The following is a 19,938-nucleotide window of genomic DNA, read 5'->3' on the forward strand; positions in this document are numbered from 1 at the left end:
GGCAAAAAGCCCTCACCACTGCGTAATCATCTCTTCCCACCCCCAGGACTCCTCTTACTCTAAGAAACATCGTCTCTTAACTCTTAAGCAGTCTCGGGGCAGGGGTTGATGAGTGCACTGGAAACTGAAAAGCACAGTACATCCTGGCGCCAAGCCAACAGTAGGAAGAGCACTGCGGGTTAAGGCTCAGGATTCAAATTCGGATGATGGTGTGAACCCCAGGACGCTGCTGTGCCCTAAGTTCTCACGTGTGTGATGACTACTTGAAATCACAAAGACAAAGCATAGGTGATTATCACCTATAAATGATTACGAAATCCCAGTACAGCATTCCAAAGTCAATAGAGCTTTTTCCAAATTACGACCACCACAGTAAGACTCTGACAATCTAAAAAAGATGTCAGTGTGATAACCCTGACTGCCACCTACAAGGATCCTGGAGAGAAAAGCACCCACGTGAAAAGTACACACACTCCCTCCATAGGACTGCTGAGTGTTGTTGCTGTTTGTTTTTTTTTTTTCTTAAAAAAAAAAGGAACCACGAAAGGTTTTCCACTTAATCCTATTTAAAAAAAAAAAAACAAACAAAAAAAACCAGAGAATTTCCAGTCATAAGAGGGATATGAGAAGATGAAAGACCAGGAAGGTCAGGATGAAATTCTGAAAAATGGACTAGAAACGAAAAATGCAGATTTTAATCTGCTTCAAAGTAAGTATTTATTACAAACCAAGAAAAAAAAGGGAGGGAAAGGGAAAACTAATCTGTAAGGTAAACAAAAACTTCAGTGTGGTACTGGCTGGCATAAAGACAATACACAGATGAATGGAACAAAATGAAGGCCCTGGAAATGAACCCAGATGCATAAATGCTGAGCTGATTTTGGCTAAAGGTACAAGAAAACTTAAGGGAGAAGAACCTTTTCCAAAGAAGTGTGCTGCCATAACCGGTATCAATATTGAAACAGAAAGAACCTGCTGCACCTCATATCAAATCTAGGATGAGAAAACAGATCACAGACCAACCTGTAACACCTGAACTATGAAACTTTCAGAAGAAAGCATAGGAGAAAAATCCTTGTGACTCTGAGTTAAGATTTCAAAAGTGTACTCCTTAAATAAAAAAGGTATAGTGGACTTCATCAAAATGAAAAATGGTCAGTGATAAATCTTGCTAAGGGAGTGAAAAAGACAAGCCACGGACCTGGAGAAAACAGGTGCAAAACATACTATCTGACAAAGGGCACGAGTCAGGGCATGCAATAAACCCTCCCGATTTAACAGTGAGAAAACAAATAGCCCAAGTAAGTGGATGAACAACAGATTTGAACAGTTTAGCAAAGAAAAAGTTCAAATGGGAAGTGAGCTCAAGAAAAGATGCTTATCGTTTTTCATGAGGAAAATGCAAATATAACCAGTGATTGAAATGTCTAATTAAAAATGCCTACCATAAAAAGTACTGACAATGCCAGTACTGGAGAGGATGTGGAGCAACGGATCTGTTTGGAGGGGATGCAAAATGTACAGTTAAAATGGTACAGTTTAAAAAGTTAAAAAAAAAAATAAAACGTACATTTATACGATGACCCAACAGTCCCATTCTTAAGCCATTTATCCAAGATAAATGAAAAAGGTCACGCAAAAACTTGCAAGCATTACCCACTAACGGCTTTGCTCATAACTGCCCCTAAGTGGAAATAAACCTAAAGTCCTTCAACAGGTGACTGGATAAACAATTATATGAAATTCACACAAAGGAACACAACTCAGCAATAGAGAAGGATTAAATGACCGACAGACACAACAACACGGATAAAGCTCAAATGGGTTCCATTTATCACATTCTGGAAAAGACAAAGCTACAGGGACAGCAAACACAGGGGGCAAGGGCTGACTATGAGGGGCATACGGGCCTTCTGGGGACTGAGAGAAAACTGTTCCATGTCATGCGGCTATGTAACTGTGTTTGCTAACATGGTCACACACCCAAATGGACAAATTTTACTGCATGTAACTGTACTTCAAGTTTAAAAAAGAATTCTAAGCCCCCTCTTATGCACAAAAATTAGCTAGAAATGAATCATAGACCCACACTTTTCAGCTAAAACTATTAAATTTCTAGAAGTAAACATAAGAAAATGAGAAAATATGATCTTCAGGTAGGCCAAGACTCCTTACGTGATTTTAAAAAAGTGACTAAACCATAAACAACCAAACTGATCAACTGGACTTTATCAAAATTACAAATTTCTGTTCTTTGAAATACAAGAAAATGAAAAGGAAGCCATGGACCAGGAGAAAATATTTTATATATATATATATATATATATATGAAAAAGGACTTTGTTCAGAATATGTAACTCAATAAAAAGAACCCAATAACAAAGGCAAAACACTTGAACAGACGTTTCACAAAAGAAGACATACAAACAACCACGAGGTATATGAGAAGATGTTCAAAGTCAGTAGTCATTGGGAAATTCAAATTTCCATGGCCTAACAACAAAACCACATCAGGATGACCAAAGTTAAAAGAGTTGACGACAGCGAGCAGCAATGAGGACAGGTCTCATCTGTCGCTGGCGGGCATGTAAAACAGCAGCTGAAACTGTTAGTTGCTCAGAAAACTATAAACTCAACACATATGTGGCCCTAACCTCATTCCAAGATAATCACCAAAGAGAAATGACTGCATGTTGACAAAGACACAAGGAACGCTTCTCAAAGCTTTATTCTTAGCAGTCAAAGACTGGAGACAACAGATGATTGGAGAAACAGATCAAGGTGTGTCCACACAACAGACTACTACTTGGCAGGAAGAAGCAGCTTACACATGAAACCACATGAATGGCTCTCAGAAACATGATACTCATTCAAAGAAGTCAGACAAAGAGCATTCATTGCATGATTCTAGTTAAGTGAATTTCAGAACAAGAAAAACTGAGAGTAATGGAAAGCAGATCACCGGTTGCCGGGGAGTGGCGTGAGGTATGAGGGAACTATGCGGGATGATGAAAATGTTTCTTATTCTGACTGCAGCAGCGGCTTTACACAGGTGAATAAATCTACCAAAGCCCAAAGCACCTACCTTTACACTTAAAATGGATACTTTATTATACATAAATTAAACCTCAACAAAATTTGGCTTCTTTTTTATTGATGTATAGTTGGTGTATATAATATTACAGAAAGTAGAGATTTATAATACAGTGATTCACTATTTTAAATAATGCTCCATTTACAGTTACTATAAAATACTGACTATATTTTCCATTTCATACCTACTAGTTTGTACCTCTTAATCTCCCACCTCTATCTTGGCCCCCCCACTTCCCTCTCCCCACTGGCAACCACTAGTTTGTTCTCTGTATCTATAAGTTGGCTTCTTTTTTGTTATACTTACTACTTTGTTGTATTTTTTAAGAATCCACGTGTAAGTGATACATCATAGAGTATTTGTCTTGGTGGATATTATGCTAACTGAAGTCAGACAGAGAAAGACAAAACCTGATTTTTAAAAATGTATAACAAATGGAGGACAATACATTGACTCTTTTTCACCAAGCAGGATAGGACGGTGACTATTAGGTAAGTGACAGGAGGCAGTTCTCCTGGTCTGTTTCATCTCTGTAAAACAGAGATAATAATGGTACCTATTTTAGAGATGGTTGTGAGGATTAAATGAAAATACATGTTGAATATCTAGAGGTATGTAATAATAATGACAGTTATTGAGGACTTATTATCTAACCATATATTCTAGATATTCATTTAATCCTAGCCAACATTCTAATAATTATCTCTAACATATTAACTTGGCTAAGAAAATTATATACAGTAGTAGTTACTGAAGCTAAATTCTCAAACTCACATGAAAAATTATCAATAAATAAACACACACACACACACACCTGCAGAAAATTAGTTTCAGTTATCACTCATTGCACAACAAACACCTCAAAACTTGGTGGCTGAAACCAACATCCATTTCACTTGCTCTGGATTCTACAAGCAAGGGCTTGGCTGGCTCCTCAGCGGGTGGGTGGCTGTGGGCGACTCAGAGGGAGGGCTGGATGAGCTTCTCCCTCCCCACGTGTCCTCTCCTGAGCGTCTCCCCTGAAACTACTGGAAGCTGCCGACTTTATGGCTTGAAGCCTCGCACTGGCCCATGGTCATCTCTGCAGCGCCCTGCTGGCCACAAGTGCTGCAGGGCCAAGATGTGAAGAAGTACCAGGAAGGGGCTTCTCTGACAGGGATAAGGGGACCAGGTGTGCAAACAGCAGAGAAAGACTGCAGAACCAGCCGTGGTTGCAAATGGAGATGGCAACCTGAGTGAATGTATCATGGCTATTAAAAGGGCTAGAATAACAATGAACTGTGTGAAGGCTTGTTTAACAATGTGTTCCTCACACAATATCAATTACATGCTTATTAAAGTACACACCCATTTTAGTGGGGAAAAAAAGTGTAGTTCTGTCAATAGTAGCATTGGTTATTGTTGCTTTTTTGAGGGGGCAGGGTGAGATGTATACATATCAGGGTCACCAAGGAAGCCTTTTGAAAAATACAAACCCTGACATCACCATTCTCATTTTAAAAAGATGTCTAAGGAGTTCCAGTGTGTTCTATACAAGCGCTCCCTGGAGTCAAACAGGCACACTCATCCCCACATCTCCAGCACACACAGGGTCACGTGAGGGCATGTGATGCAGATAACCCAGATTTTAATTGTTCACCAGAAGCTACAAGTGAGACACCATGTTAAAGAGTTTATAAAACATCTTCACATTATCTCACTTGTTCCTATGAATTAAACAGGACTGACATCACCTTATTCTTTCTCACACTTCCTTAATAATTTTCAAAAAATAGGTGTTAGGAGAGAAAAAAATTAAGGTGCAGTGATCACAACAAAGAGAATAAGTAAGACTGGTTCGTAAAATGATTACTCATTCAAACGCTCACTGGGTGCTTACTATTGTCAAGAGAAGCTGATGCTAAAGAATCCGCCTGTCAGTGCAGAAGACAGAAGAGACGTGGGTTTGATCCCTGGGTTGGGAAGATCCCTGGAGAATAAAATGGCACCCACTCCAGGATCCTTGCCTGGAGAATCCCAGGGACAGAGGGGCCTGGCGGGCTACAGTCCCTGGGGTCGCAGAGTCGGACACGCCTGAGCACACAGAGCATACACGCTACCAGACACATGCCTCTGAGGAAACGGAAAGAAATACGCTTGCATTTAATACTGTAACATGAAGATCTGAGTTGCATAAATGAATAATCTTGTTTACCCGTCAGGGCTACTGAATTAAAAAGAAGCAAAGTGCTGCTAAAATATGACAGGAACTGCTTCCCTAAAGATTTCAACAACAGGATATTCATCTATATGGAATGATTTACAGATAAAGCCAAGTTGGAAAGCAAAGGAACAGAACCAAAAAACTGCAGTCAATTAAATGTCTGGCAACAATGAAGAATGAATTTTGCTAGATCTGGGGCCAAAACTGGGGAGAAGGTTGGGGGTCAGGGTGGGAAAGAGCTGGAGAAAAGCAAACGAGCGACATTCCTAAATTATAACATAATCATATAACAACCACATGGAGCTTAAGGCTGATTAAAACTAGTAATAACAAAAAAGTTAGGAAAATGAATCAAGACATGAAATAGAGCCTATTTATCAATCAGCACAAATGGTTATTGATACAGATTATTTCTTCAAAAGTTCTTTAAACATTTGCATCGATCCGTGTCTTAACACCAATTAGGTCCTCCTCATTCCTGAGCTACCTCCTGGAGGTTAAGGCATCCCATACCAGTAAATGTTTCAAGAACACCAGCTAACGATCATTAGCGGCAGTGATCCATCTGTTTGCTGCGGCTCCCTCGCTAGACTGAAGTTCCCCAGCAGCAGAGGCCAGGGCTTCCCCAGCCCTGGCGACTCAGAACACAGTGCCTGGCCCGTGGAAGGGACACAGTTGACTCCAACATTTAATGAGCACTTGGATAACGTGGTGCACTTAACCCACACATGTCCTCGTCAGCCAGTCATTTCAGCGGCTCCATCTTTTGGGGACTGAAGTGCTCTGGGGAGCTGATAAAACCCTGGACTCTTTCCCCAGAAAATGTTCACATGTTCTCAGGCAAAACTCCTGAAGTTCAAGTTTAAGGACCACCACTCGAAGTGGGCACCAGAACCGAGAACAACTAAATGTTAGGTCTGACGAGTTCATGATGAGAACCAGTGACCTGAACTGCTCAGAAAATGAATCCACGTCTCTCAGCCTGGATGCGCACAGATTTCTTCTGAAATGTTAACACAAGACTTTACCTTTCCTTCAGCAGCCACCCCAGGGATGCTCTGCTCTAAACTGTTACACGGCTCTTCTCTGCAGTGAGGCGCTCCTGCTCCTGAGGGTACTCAGGGTCATACTCACTTCTAATTTCCCGTCAGCAGATGGATTAGAGGGCTTGCTTCCCTGGTGGCTCAGATGATAAAGAATCTGCCTGCAATGTGGGAGACGTGGGTTCGATCCCTGGCTTGGGAATATCTCCTGGAGGAGCAAATGGCAACCCATTCCAGTATTCTTGCCTGGAGAATCCCCACGGACACAGGAGCCTGGTGGTCTACAGGGGGTCTCACAGATGGATCAGAAATCCCAGAGCTTTCCCACTTCCATTCCTGCCATGGAGAGCCAGGTGGCACCCGTGGTAAAGAACCTGACTGCCATGCTGGAGACCTAAGAGATGTGGGTTCAATCCTGGGTCAGGAAGACCCCCCGGGGGAGGAAACGGCAACCCACTCCAGTATTCTTGCCTGGAGAATCTCATGGATTGAGAAGCCTGGCAGGCTGAAGTCCATGGGGTCACAAAGAGTCACACATGACCGAAGCGACTTAGCACACACGTCCAGTCTGGCAAGGTCATTTTGAATCTTCTTCCATCTTGAATTCAGCCACCATGGTTGAATTTTGCCAGCTACGTTGTTTATTCACTCACTGAAATCATGAACAAGACTAAAAAGAACCTGTATTTATAATATCTTCTCTTTAAATTCTGAAAGTGATTTAGATTTGAGAACGTGCAAAATACTGGCCAGATGCATTTATACTCAAGACATACTAGTCCAAGAAAAGCATTTTCATGTCCTAAAACTATATGAACTATAAACGCTAGTATTTTCATCTCCATGTTCACGAATTATTCACTATGCCATCATGGAGCTAACATTCAACTTTGAATCTTGCAAAAGGTAGGATCGTAACACGGCTTGTTAAAATATTTATTTCTGTTTCAAAAGTCCTGGAGGAGTCTTTCTGCAAGCATGAAAGCACAACAAAAGGAAATACGGGGGAGGGGAGCAGGGAGGTAAGGGGGAACTCAATTCTATCATGGCCAGGACACCAACCAACCAAGGACACCGAGGAGTTAATTATACTGATATCCTTAGACTGCCCTGCTCTCACTTGCCTACAAAGCACAGTACAAGATTTTCAGCATTTCTGTTCTAAACCAACACCAATTCAGACTTCAAATTCTGATGCCCTAGGTAGAACTCTCTTTCGTCAGAAGCCCAATATATATTTAAAACTATTAAAACACTAAAATAGCATTCTGGGACCTTTGTGTTTCAAATATTAAATTATATTTCTAAATCAATCAGCAATTCATGTCAAAGGTACTTAACAGTCTGCATTCTGACAGTTATCAGTTTAAGACAGATCTCTAAGATTTAATTTGGTACTTCAAAATAAATTAGAACTAAGAATAAAGGTTCTCTCAACTGTGAGCACTAAAGATTTCATAATGCTTTATCTTGCACAATCACGTCCCAGGTCAGTTCTGATTTATTCAAGTGAACAAGTACAATCCACTCATGGACAGTATTAGAGTTATTAGCTCTCTTCCAGGCCCAAGCTAAGGGAAATGTTGCACCTTTCTGACTTCATAGTCACAGGCGCAGATGCCATTTCATATTCTGTGATAAAGTTGCTGATATTTGGACTTGAAAACCACGTAATTAGCATATAGGTCTTGGTGGTGCTGCCACCATGGCAATTCTTATTACTCTTTTGGGAGCTTCATTGGTATCAGGTTGAAAACCAAGCACTCACCCTAACTGCACAACCATCAGAGGCCAAGTCAACTGGCATTCAGACACCCTAACTCTCCCCAGGCTTCAGTAATTCACTGCGTCCCACACAGGAAAGCTGCCCGCCAGCTCCCTGCATAGCCAGCTCCTGCCTACCTTTCCAACCCTGCTTCCCCCTCCCACCTCAAGAAGCCCAGCCACCCCCACGTCCTTCCTTCTCAGCATGCCAAGCTCCTTCCCAGCTCACCAGCCTGGTCTCCTCCGATGCTGCAGGGCCTCTTCTGGAAGGGTCCTCTAAGACTGGTCACCGCAGCCCCCTGAACAGGAGCGAGCAGCAGTCTAGCCGGATCCTGTGCACCATGGTTCTCTGAGCGCAGTCTGCACAACACTGGGGGTCCCTGGACACACCCTCAGGGGCTCATAAGTCAAACTATTTCACAGTTAAGTCCCCTACATACAAACTTTCAAAGATGAGAACATGCCCCTGAATGCCAGCTGTCGTACTGTACTTACTTCTGTTACTACCATACTTTTCAAGGTACTGTAAGAGTAAAAATGCTTTATTTTTTATGTATTATTTGTGTGATGAGTATTATAAACCTAGTACAGAGCAGTACTATATAGCCAACTGTGTCAGCTGGGCACCTAGGCTAACTCTGTTGGACTTAAGAAAAAAACTGGACTTAAGAATGGACTTAAGGGGCTTCCCTGACAGCTCAGCTGGTATAGAATTCGCTTGCAATGCAGGAGACCCTGGTTCAATTCCTGGGTCGGGAAGATCCCCTAGAGAAGGGGACGGCTACGCCCTCCAGCATTCTGGCCTGGAGAATTCCATGGACAGAAGAGCTGGCGGGCCACAGTCCATGGGGTTGCAAAGAGTCGGACATGACTGAGAGACGTTCACACGCACGCAAGAATGTGCTCTCAGAATGGACCCTGTTCCTATGTAGAGGACTCACTGTATAGTTGGCCTTTTCTACTATGCTTTTGTGTGCATTAATGGTGCAAAACCAATGGTGGTAAAGCTGCTAGCTTGGTGCCCCTTAGCACAAATCAAGACACTGGTCACAAACTGTAAAGGACAGTCACATATCCTTCACTACTGTGCACGCTCAGTAAAAGAGGAGAAAACAAAAAAAGGCCACTTTTACTCAACAGTGTCCTTGAGGAAGCAGTAAAAATAATTAATTAAATCCTGACCTTTAAATCCATGTCTTTTGAATATTCTGCACACAGAATGGGATGTTTGCATATAGTGTAGCTGCTACACACTCAAGCATGGCCATCACCTGGGGAAAAAGCACTCGTGTGAGGGTGTTGGAAGTGGTCTGAAACAGGCAGCTTTATCGTGGAATGCCATTTTCACCTGTAAGAACGACCAACAAGCTATTGCTGTTCCAGATGCGGGTCTTTGGCAGACACCTTCTTGGAAATGAAAGAAATGAGACTCATTTCAAGAAAAACTGGTAGTATTTTGCCAGTGATCAAACTTGAACTTTCAAGAGGAATTCTGGAAAATCTGCATCACTCAGGGTGACCTTAACTACTTCCCAATATTTAATTTTTCTGAGAAGATGGGTGCTGATGTTACAAGATGCCATTTAAAGAAACAGTTGTATACTGAATGTGTTGAAACGTGGCAAGATCTGCAGAAGAGTGAGCCAGAATTTCCAATTGACTGGATCTTACTGACCCAGATAACCATGATGGTGTGATCACTCACCTAGAGCCAGACATCTCGGAGTGTGAAGTCAAATGGACCTTAGAAGCATCACTACGAACAAAACTAGTGGAGGTGATGGAATTCCAGCTGAGCTATTCCACATCCTGAAAGATGATGCTGTTGAAGTGCTACTCTCAACATGCCAGCAAATTTGGAAAACTCAGCAGTGGCCACAGGACTGGAAATAGTCAGTTTTCAATCCAATCCCAAAGAAAGGCAATGCCAAAGAATGTTCAAACTACTGTACAACTAACTGAGCTCATCTCATACGCTACCAAAATAATGCTCAGAATTCTCCAAGCCAGTCGTCAACAGTATGTGAACTGAGACCTTCCAGATGTTCAAGATGGATTTAGAAAAGGCAGAGGAACCAGAGATCAAACTGCCAACATCTGCTAGATCATGGAAAAGGAGAATTCCAGAAAAACATCTACTTCTGCTTTATTGACTATCCCGAAGCCTTTGACGTGTGGATCACAACTGTGGAAAATTCTTAAAGAGAGGGGAATACCAGACCACCTTACCTGCCTCCTGGGAAATCTGTGTACAGGTCAAGAAGCAACAGTTAGAATCAGACGTGGAACAACAGAGTGGTTCCAAATCAGGAAAGGAGTACGTCAAAGCTGTATATTGTCACCCTGCTTATTTAACTTCTATGCAGAGTACATCATGAGAAATGCCGGGCTAGATGAAGTACAAGCTGGAATCAACATTGCCGGGAGAAATATCAATAACCTCAGATATGCAGATGACTCCCTGGTGGCTCAGAGGTTAAAAGCGTCTGCCTCTAATACGGGAGACCTGGGTTCAATCCCTGGGTTGGGAAGATCCCCTGGAGAAGGAAATGGCAACCCACTCCAGTATTCTTGCCTGGAGAATCTCATGGACGGAGAAGCCTGGTGGGCTACAGTCCATGGGGTCGCAAAGAGTTGGACACGACTGAGCGACTTAACTTATGCAGATGACACCACCCTCATGGCAGAAAGCGAAGAGGAACTAAAGAGCCTCTTGATGAAAGTAAAAGGAGAGTGAAAAAGCTGGCTTAAAACTCAACATTCAAAAACTAAGATCATGGCATCTGGTCCCATCACTTTATGGTAAATAGATGGGGAAACAATGGAAACAGAGAGAGACTTTATTTTCTTGGGCTCCAAATCACTGCAGATGCTGACTGCAGTCATGAAATTAAAAGACGCTTGCTCCTGAGAAGAAAAGCTATGACCAACCTAGACAGCACATTAAAAAGCAGAGACGCTACTTTGCCTACAAAGGTCTGTCTAGCCAAAGCTATGGTTTTTCCAGTAGTCATGTATGGGTGTGAGAGTTAGACCATAAAGAAGGCTGAACGCCAAAGCACTGATGCTTTTGAACTGTGGTGCTGGAGAAGACTCTTGAGAGCCCTTTGGACTGCAAGGAGATCCTACCAGTCAATCCTAAAGGAAACCCATGCTGAAGATTCATTGGAAGGATTGATATCAAAGCTGAAGCTCCAATACTCTGGTCACCTGATTTGAAGAGATGACTCACTGGAAAAGACCTCAATGCTGGGAAAGACTGAAGGCAGCAGGAGAAGGGGACAACAGAGGATGAGATGGTTGGATGGCACCACTGACTTAATGGAAACGAGCTTGAGCAAGCTCTGGGAGATGGTGAAGAACAGAGAAGCCTGATGTACTGCAGTCCATGGGGTCACAAGCCCACCAGGCTCCTCAGTCCATGGAACTCTCCAGGCAGGTTGCCATTTCCTACTCCAGGGGATCTACTGGACTCAGGGATTGCACCCGTGTCTCGCGCACTGGCAGGAGAATTCATTACCACCGTGCCACCTGGGAAGCCTGAGTAACAGCCACAATCACCCAAAAAGTACTGTATTAGTAATTTAATGTGACAGTATTAAAATACTCCTCCGTTTCCCAACTACCTATCTGGCAGGCTGGATTTCCCTTATATACTTTATATACAGTTATATGTTGCAATGGAAGGAACTCAGAAGCAGATAAGAGAATTCAAGTGTTTTTTAAACCAGGCGTTGACACTTGCAAATTTGTAAAACAAAATCCCACTTGCCTTTTTCTTTTTGCAGAAATTGATAAGCCAGTCCTAAAATTCCTATGGCAATACGAGGGACTCAGAGAAGTTAATCTTGAAAAAGGATTAAGTTAGAGGGTTCACACTTCCCTATTTTGAAACTTACCATGAAAAAACAGTAATCAAAATAGTATGATACTGGCTCAAGGACCAACACACAGATCAAAGGAATAGTCCAGAAAAAAACCATATATTTATGATCACTGGGGTTTTTCTTTTTTGTAATTTACTATTTAATGTGAAGTGAGTTTCTATTACCACCTTGTAACTCTTTTTTCAGAGGGAAGAGGGATGAAGGGGAGGGGCTTTCTTCTCCATTGCAAACAGTACGTACTTCCATTTTGAGATGGATCACTTGGTTTTTGACAAGGACATCTAGACAATCCAATGAAGAAAGAATAGTCCTTTAACAAAGGTGGTGGCACAATTTGCTATCTACATACAAAAGAATCAAGTTTTACTCCTATTTCCCACCACAAAATTTAGCTCTGAATAGATAACAGACCCAAATATAAGAGATAAAAATTTAAAACATTTAGAAGAGAACATATTAGTAAATCTATATTTTTGAACTAGGCAATGGTTTCTAAAATATGACACCAAAAGTACAAGTGACAAAATAAAAATATAAATAAAATGGACTTTGTCAAAATTGAGAACTTTTTGCTTCAAAGGAAGAACACCTTCAAGAACGTGGAAAGAACCCACAGAATGGAAGAAATTATTTGCACATTGTATATGACCCTTCACAAACTCATAAGGATGGCTAGTACAAGAAAGATGGATGAGCTCATTAGTGTTCAGTCACCAGAAGTGTCTGACTCTTTGCAACCCCATGGACTGCAGCACACCAAGCTTTCCCGTCCTCCACTATCTCCCAGAGTTTGCTCAAATTCATGTTCATGGGGCATAGTCAACGAAACAGATGTTCTTCTGGAATCCCCTTGTTTTTCTCTACGATTCAACGGATGTTGGCAATGGTTCCTCTACCTTTTCCAAACCCAGCTTCAACATCTGAAGTTCTTGGTCCACATAACGCTGAAGCCTAGCTTGAAGGATTTTGAGCATTACCTTGCTACCATGTGAAATAAGCACAACTGTAGGGTAGTTTGAACATTCTTTGGATTGCTCTTCTTTGGGATTGGAATGAAATTTGACCTTTTCCAATCCTATGGCCACTGCTGAGTTTTCCAAATTTGCTGGCACTTTAACAGCACCATCTTTTAGGAGTTGAAATAACTCAGCTGGAATTCCATCACCTCCACTAGCTTTGTTTGTAGTGATGCTTCCTAAGGCCCACTTGACTTCACATTCTAGGATGTCTGGCTCTGGGCGAGTAACCACACCATCATAGTTATCCAGGTCATCAAGGCCTTTTTTGTACAGTTGTTCTGTGTATTCTTGCTACCTCTTCTTAATCTTTTCTGCCTCTGTTAGGTCCTTGATGTTTCTGTTCTTTATTTCTGCATCAAATGTTCCCTTGGTATCTCCAATTTTCTCGAAGAGATCTCATCTTTCCCATTCTATTGTTTTCCTCTATTTCTTTGCATTAAGAAGGCTTTCTTATCTCACCTTGCTATTCTCTGGAACTCTGCATTTAGTTAATTATTAGAGAAGAGCACATCAAATTTACAATGAGGTATCATCCACACCCGTCAGAATGGACATCAAATCTACAAATAACAAATGCTGGAGAAGGTGTGGAGAAACGAAAGCTCCTTACACTGTTGGTAGGAATGTAAGCTGGTGCAACTACTATGGAAAAAAGCACAGAGGTTCCTTAAAAAACTAGAACTAGGGCTGCCATAGGATCCTGCAATCGCACTCCTGGGCATACACCCCCAAAGACAAAAACTCTAATTCAAAAAGATACATGCACTCCAACGTTCACAGCAGCACTATTCACAATAGCGAAAACATGGAAGCAATCTAAACGTCCACTGACAGATGAATGAGGAAGTTGTGATACACATATACAGTGGAAAATTACTCAGCCATAAAAGAATGGAACAACAGCATTTGCAGCAACACGGATGGACCTACAGATTATCATACTAAGTGAAGTTAAGCCAGACAAAGAAATACAAATACTCTAGGGTATCATTATATGTAGAATCTTAAATATGACACAAATGAAGTTATTTATGAAACAGAAACAGACTCACAGACAAACTTACCATTAAAAAGGGGTAAGGGTATGCGGGGAAGGACTAAATCATGAGTTTGGGATTAGCAGGTACAATTATATATTGAATATAAAATACTCAAGTTCCCACTGTATAGCACTCCTGGAGAAGGAAACGGCAAATCCCTCCAGTATTCTTGCCTTGAAAGTCCTATGGACAGAGGAGCCTGGGGGGCTATGGTCCACGGGGTCAAAGAGTCGGACACAACTGAGCGTGCACACACACTATATAGCACGAGGACCTATATTCAACAGCCTGTAATAAAACACAGTGGAAAAGAATATGGATATATAGATATGTATAACTCAACGTATGCTGTACACCAGAAACACAACATTGTAAGTCAACTATGAAAAGTGAAAGAAGTGAAGTCGCTCAGTCATGTCCGACTCTGCGTGACCCCACAGACTGTAGCCCTTCAGGCTCCTCTGTCCATGCGAGTCTCCAGGCAAGAATCCTGGAGTGGGTTGGCATTCCCTTCTCCAGGGGATCTTCCCCACACAGGGACTGAATCCAGGTCTCCTGCATTGCAAGCCACCAGGGAAGCCCTGTGAGTCAATTATATTTCAATAAAAATTTTTTAAAAATTAAGATAATAAACATATAAAAATTAAAGAAAAAGATAGATGATTAGAAGTGTTGGTGAGGATGTGGAGAAATTGAAAGAGATTTCAATTGTTAGCTGGAATGTAAACTGGCTGAAAAACAGTTCGATGGTTCTTCAAAACTTTAAACGTACAATTACCATATGACCCAGCAATTACAATTATACTCTAAGAACTATTCCCAAAAGAAGGGAAAACATGTCTACGCAAAAATTTCACATACAAAAAATATGTAACAGGAATGCTGCTAACAGCATTATCTATATTAGCCTAAATGTAGAAACAGCCCACACGCCCATCAGTTAATGAACGTATAAACAGAATGCGGTATATTCAAATAACGGATTATTATTTGGCAACCAAAAGGAATGAATTACTGATACCTGCCTCAACACGGATGAACCTGGGAAATATTTATGTTAAATGAAAAATGCTAGGCATGCAAGGCCATGTATAGGTGATTCCATTTATACGAAATGTCCAGAATAGGTAAATCTGTAGAAACAGAAAGATTAGTGATGCCAGGGCGTGAGGTGAGGAGAGGATGGGAGGGGACTGCTGCTGAGTACAGCGTTTCTTCTGGGGGGATGAAGGGAGACATGGATTGCTGTAACTCCCAGGGACATCACATTAACATTAGATATAACAAAAAAAGCAGATTCACAGATTTACAGAACGAATGCCTAGAAGTAGGGAGAGGCAATACAGCAGCAGGAGATTAAGAGGTGCAAACTATTATGTGCAAAAGAAGCTCAATACATTGTACAACAGGAATACATAGGCAACATTTTATAGCAACTGTAAACAGAGAATAGCGTTTAAAATTGTGAACCACTCTACTGTACACCTGTAACTTATATAAATATGATACATCAACTCTACTTAAAAAAAAAAAAAAAAAAAAAACAAAAACAAAAAAAAACCTAGGGACTTCCCGGGTAGTACAGAGGTAAGAATCAACCTGGCCAACGCAGGGGACACAGGTTCAATCCCTAGCCGGGGAAGACTCCACATGCCACGGGGCAACTACGTCCGCAAGTCACAACTGCTGAAGCCCAAGCACCTAGAGTCTGTGGTCCACACCAAGAGAAGCCCCTGCTCACTGCAACTAGAGAAAACACACACAGAACGACAAAGACCCTGCGCAGCCAAAAAAACAAAAAGTCTACGAATATCGTATTAAGTGCTGGAAAGTCACAATTACAAATGCAAGTTCTGAATATCTCTTGTACAGAACAACGAACGGCACTGAAAGTAAAATTAATTTCAAGCTTCAACACAAGGTGGTCACCACAGGACTATCCCCACCCACAAGTACACAACTTCGCAATGTTATGAAGCACGTGAACATATAATTTTACATAGTAACACATTTTACACATGGCAAACAATCTCTAACTTTACAAGTCCTCAATGCCATGTGTTAGAAAAGGATACGGTAATTTAAAAATATACAGCAAATCAGCATACAATTGGATGGCATTCTATAGGGAACAAAGTTAATGATATCTTTCCCTATGAAGTAGCCAAATCAAAGGATGCCTGATCTTTACTACCTAAAACATTTTGACAAGGAGGGTAATAATTTGAGATACTTACTGAAATGTCTTTTACCACACCACAGAATTTCTTCATGTTCTCTCTTAAGATCTTTCACATTCCTTTGATCCCATCCTGTTTGTTAACCTCCGAGAGTAATATATGACAATCTTTTGATTGTTGTGGTCTAATGGTAAACTCGATTATCAAACCTCTCTGTATAACATTCCAGTGAAAAATATGCCATATTTTATTTGAAGATAGTTGTTAACCTGACACTATAACTTTAGCCAGATTAAGTTTAGTTACCTCCTATCAGAGGACGACTCATTCAGTTACCTCCTATCACGGGACTACTCATTTGTATTAGAACAATGGACGTCAGGGAGCTGGCACATTTGGCTACCACCAAAACAGTTCATACAAAGCACTCCCTGCACACCAGCCTGCGCTACAGGTGACGTGTCCTTAAAAGCTTAACACTGTAAATAACAGGAAAGGTGCTTCAGGACAAAAAAAAAGTTGTATAAATTATCTGAGAATTCTGTTTTTCTCACTGTTAAGTTTTTCCAGTGTTTTTAAAATAACTACAAAATTTGAACACCAAATAGTAAAACAGTCATTGCACTTCGTAGTTTCATCTGAAGGCAAACAAGAGTCATGTCCGGCTCTTTGCGACCCCATGGACTGTAGCCCATCAGGCCTCTCTGTCCATGGGATTCTTCAGGCAGAATCCTGGAGTGGGTTGCCATTTCCTTCTCCAGGGGATCTTCCTGACCCAGGGATTGAACCTGGGTCTCCCGCATTGCAGGCAGACACTTTAACCTCTGAGCCACCAGGGAAGCCCAAACTTTTAAAATAAACTCAGAATGACAAGTATTTTACAAATTAAACTGGCATACGATATTTAGTCAAGAGAATATTCTAAGAAAGATGCGGTTTCAGGCTTAGGCTTTTCCCACCTTCTTTTCCCACCAGTCAATATGACTCTACAGTTTAGCATCACAGTAACACAACCTAGGAATACAGGTACTCAGATTTCTCTACCCTAGCATCATTGGCAAGCAGACAGGTCAGTGAACTCGGAAGTCTGAGTTATTCTCTGAAGAGTGACTAGGATGTGGAATCAGGGAACTATCTCCGTTTCTGATGCTGGCAAAACAAAAAAGCCCACAAACTACAAAAAGTCCTGGTTCCTAACAAAGGTAAACAACTGTAAAATCAAATGCAAAGACTGGTAGTCATTGAACCTGTGCAAAACACATTTTAATCATCACCACATATGAAAATAAACACGGAGACAATGGAGCAGGCTTTAGCAACAGGAAGGCACAGGAAACAGGGACTGGACCTGCTCTGGGTGCCCCTGGAGGCTGATCCAGCACAGGAGCATCTCGGTGAGCAGTGGCTTAAAATAAACGTGAAGTGAAGGCAAACGGGGGACGTGTCACCTCTGGGTCTTCAAGAGGATGGGATTAGAAGGCAGGAAAGACAAAATTGGTTTCAACTGGACCTAAAGAACTTCTTTAACAAACAGTGATGAAATGGTAGACTAGATTACTGGCGACTGGAATCACCACCTCAAGAATCTCCAGGGGTAAATAAGCCAGAATGTTTGGGACATTCTCTTCAGTTGAAAGCAGGCAGCCCAGGTAATTCATGTCACCTGTAACTTGATTATTCAGACACTGGTACCTTTAACTATGGGCACTCTGAGGAGATAGAACTCATTCAAGAGACAGGATATGTCCGAGTCCCACTCTTCACAATGCAGAGGAGGAAAAGAGAGAGAACAGAGAAGCAAAGGCTCTGAGACACAGACTGTCAATAAAGGGGGGATGCAGTGGTTCCATATGTGCATTCGGGGCTGTTAGAGACTTGAAAAGCCTCCATCTGACGCCCGGAGACTTGACGGCTGCAGTTGTTAAGACTGTCACCTCTCCTCCCCCTCCCTCCACGATCATCGCATCTCACAGGAGTTACCCCCAGGGCTCCTGGCGCCCCTTATCTGTACACAAGAGTCTCTCACCCTCTCATTTTGATACCCCACCCCCCAGCACTTTGACAAAGAGAGGTAATAAAAGGATGAGTAAGCACGCCGCAGCTCATCTTGGTCAAAGAGCACAGACCCTGGCACCGACCGTGGAAAATGGGGGTGAAGAAGCAGAAAGGAAAGCGAAGTCGGGGAGTTCGGCCAATGAGCAGGCAGTTACCAGCTTTCCCAGGGCAGTTCGTGTCACCTCCTTCTGCAGTCACCACAGACTCCGAACCCCTGCCCTCGCCACCCCCACCCCACTGTGGTCAAGTGCGCCCTTTTCCTTGGACAGCTACTTCTTAAAAACAACACAGAAGAAGTAATTTTTCCAGACTTCCGGTTGTCAAAGACAATAAAAACCTCACCCTGAAGCATGGTTAAGTTCAACGGTTCTGTTTCCTCCCTCGTTTTCTGGCATCCCGTCCACCACCTCTCACCCCAGACCACCTCTGTTAGGGGTGGAAAAAGCGACTGCCACTCTCAGTTTCAAATATATGTCAACCTTTGGCGGGGTGCGGGGAGGGGTACTTTTGAATTACTTCGACATTCTGGTTACAAGTATCTGACCTTATTTTTTCCTCCCCAAAGGAAAAGACAGGACACCAAGTGGCCAGAAATTTCCCTTTTTCTGCCCTCCTACTTCGGTCGCTGGCAGCATCTTGGGAGGCTTCCGAAGCGGGAGGTTTCGGGGGGGTGGTGGTCTTTCGAGTTTCTTCCTAGGAAATTGGCCCTCAGCAGCCAACGTCCTCTGAGCTCCCGGGTTTGCTTTAAAATGTTCAAACTTCACAAGACAGAAAAATTACGGCTAAGGAGCCACGTCCTTTGTTGAAGCCCCACGGGTTTTAATTTGGGGTGGAAAAGGCCACCAGCAACAATCACGGACTGCTCCCCGCGGGGAGGGGGGACAGGTGCTACTCCGGGGCTGTGGAGGGCCCTGCGGCGGGCGGCGTGGCGGCCAACCCGGCCCGGCCCGACCCGAGCGCCCGTTCGCCCGCGGCCTCCCACACGCGTCCCCCGCGCTGCCCCGCGGGCCCCGCCGCGCCGCCGGCCTCCGCTCCAAGATGGAGGTGGCGGCGACGGCGGGCGGCCGGTTACGAAACGCGCGGCCGCCACATGGCCGCGCCGGCCCCAAACTTGGCCGGGCCCCGGGCGAGGCTCGGGGCCCGGGGAGCGAGGAGGCCGCGGCGCCCGCCACTCACCCACAGACCGGTAGCCCAGGATCGCGATCTTCCGGGACTTGGACTGCGGCATCTTGGCGGCCTCCTCAGCCCCGGGTCAACCACATCAACCGCGGCGGCGGCGGCTCCTGCGCTGCGATCGGCGGCGGCCGCGCCGGGGCACAGCGGCATCCAGGGGCGGGGCGGGGCGGGCGGGCGCGGCTGCCTCAGCTCCTCGCTCGCGCGCCCAACCGCCCGGAACCGCCGCGCGGCCCCGCCCCCAAACACGCCCACGTGACCGCGCGACGCCGCAGGCGGCTCGCGTCAGCACCGCCCTCCCGCGGCCGCGGCCCCTTCCCCCAAACGCACGGGGTGTGCGTCGGGAAGTGTTTTACTTTAAAGGGAAAAAGAGGGGACGCCGAGATGCCCCTGGAAAAGTCACGACTAAAACTCGCTGCGTCATGACCCGCCCACTGTCTTCCGCCGCTTTTTAATGACGCCAGCTCTCCCCGAGCGCTG

General features: G+C 43.5%; 1 protein-coding gene across 1 annotated transcript in view; it reads right to left on the reverse strand.

Annotated features, from left to right (window-relative positions):
* The window catches only part of RHEB (Ras homolog, mTORC1 binding), a 51,456-nt gene extending 31,943 nt beyond the window's left edge, over positions 1-19,513 (reverse strand). The window contains 1 exon segment of the mRNA NM_001161866.1: positions 19,462-19,513. Coding sequence (NP_001155338.1) covers positions 19,462-19,513 — 52 coding nt within the window.
* Between the last annotated feature and the right edge of the window lie 425 nt (positions 19,514-19,938).

This window comes from Ovis aries, chromosome 4 (genome assembly GCF_016772045.2).
Source record: "Ovis aries strain OAR_USU_Benz2616 breed Rambouillet chromosome 4, ARS-UI_Ramb_v3.0, whole genome shotgun sequence".
NCBI classification, from domain to species: domain Eukaryota; kingdom Metazoa; phylum Chordata; class Mammalia; order Artiodactyla; family Bovidae; genus Ovis; species Ovis aries.